This window comes from Haliaeetus leucocephalus, unplaced genomic scaffold, assembly GCF_000737465.1.
Source record: "Haliaeetus leucocephalus isolate CR32 unplaced genomic scaffold, Haliaeetus_leucocephalus-4.0 Scaffold343, whole genome shotgun sequence".
Classification (NCBI taxonomy): domain Eukaryota; kingdom Metazoa; phylum Chordata; class Aves; order Accipitriformes; family Accipitridae; genus Haliaeetus; species Haliaeetus leucocephalus.
In genome coordinates this window covers 2,616-4,041 of record NW_010972779.1, presented here as the reverse complement: position 1 = coordinate 4,041, position 1,426 = coordinate 2,616, and the positions used below count along the sequence as shown (strand labels likewise).

The 1,426-nt window shown below is 68.5% G+C and overlaps 1 protein-coding gene across 1 annotated transcript in view; it reads right to left on the bottom strand.

Annotated features, from left to right (window-relative positions):
- Positions 1-1,383, bottom strand: part of LOC104834893 (neurexin-2-like) — a 33,002-nt gene extending 31,619 nt beyond the window's left edge. Inside the window, exon 1 of the mRNA XM_010572558.1 lies at positions 14-1,383. Coding sequence (XP_010570860.1) covers positions 14-1,383 — 1,370 coding nt within the window. The remainder of the gene's footprint in view (positions 1-13) is intronic.
- Positions 1,384-1,426: the final 43 nt, after the last annotated feature.

Sequence of the window (1,426 nt, the reverse complement as noted above, 5' to 3'; positions counted from 1 at the left end):
CTCTCCGCGGCGCAGGGTGCAGCGGCCGCCGTGGGCGCAGGGCGGGTGACGGGCGCAACGTTCTTCCCCCTCGCCCCGCACCCCTTGGGCGCCCAAGAGCGCCGCCGGCACGTCGCCGACCTTCAGGTTGGCCAACCAACCGCGGAAGGGCGCCTCGTACTTGACGGTGCTGAGCGTCAGCGCCGAGAGGCGGACGTCGGGCGGGATCCCCCCCACGAAGAGGTCGCTGGCCACCGCCATCTCGGCCCGCTTGGAGCGGACGGCGGCCGCCCGCGCCTCCCCGTCCACGGCCAAGGCGGTTTCGCGGGCGTTACGGGTGAGGAGCACCATGTGCCAGCGGCCGTCGCTCACCGCCGCCGGCGGTTGGACCGTGGCGGGTTCGGCGCAGGCGATGGCGAAACGGAGGCGAAGGCGCCCCTCGGCCACCAGCAGCTCCAAGAAGTCGCAGTTGCCGCCGTCGTCCAGGTAGAGCAGCAACGCCCGGGAGACGTTGGTCTTCAAGCTGAAGCTCAGTTGGCCGCCGGCCCCCGGCGCCCACCGCCCGTAGCGCGCCCATTGGCCCGGGGCGCCCCCGAACTCCAGCGCCGCCCCCGAGGCGCCCGGTAGCAGCAGGGACCCCAAGGTCAGCAGCACCAAGCCCAGGTGGATGCCCAAGGGGACGCGGGGACACGGGCGGGATGGGGCGGCCCAGTCGGTCACCGGGGTTTGGCGGAACTCGGTCTCCGGACGGGCGGCGGAGCCTCGGTTGGCCGTAGGGTCTCGGCGGAGCTTCAAGTCTAGACGAGCCGCGGGGCCTCGGTTGACCTTGGTCTCTAAATGGGCCGCGGGGTGTTGGGTGACCTTGGTCTCTAGGTGGTCCTCGGAGGCTCGGTTGGCTGCGGGGCGCCGTCGGACGTTCAGAACCGGACGGGCCACGGCGCCCGCGTTGACCTTGGTCTCCAGACGGGGCGCGGAGCCTCGGTTGGCTGTGGGGCCTCGGTTGGCCATCGAGCTTTCGGGGACCTTCAGGTCTAAACGGGCCACGGGGCTTTGGTGGACCTTGATCTCTAGGTGGGTCTTGGGGGCTCGGTTGGCCATCGAGCCTTGGCGGACCTTCAGGTCTAGACAGGCTACAGGGCCTCGGTTGACCTTGGTTTCTAGATAGTCCTTAGAGCCTCGGTTGGCTGTGGGGCCCTGGTAGACCTTCAAGTCTAACCGGGCCACGGAGCTGTCCTTGACGTTGGTCTCTAGGTTGGCCATGACGCTTTGGTTGGCCATGACGCTTTGGTTGGCCATGGGGCCTTGGTTGGCCACAGAGCCTTGGTTGGCCTTAGTCTCTAAGTGGTCCTGGGAGCCTTGGTTGGCCATGACGCTTTGGGTGGCCATGGAGCCTTGGTTGGCCATGAAGCCTTGGTGGGTCTTAGTCTCTAGGTGGTCCTGGGAGCCT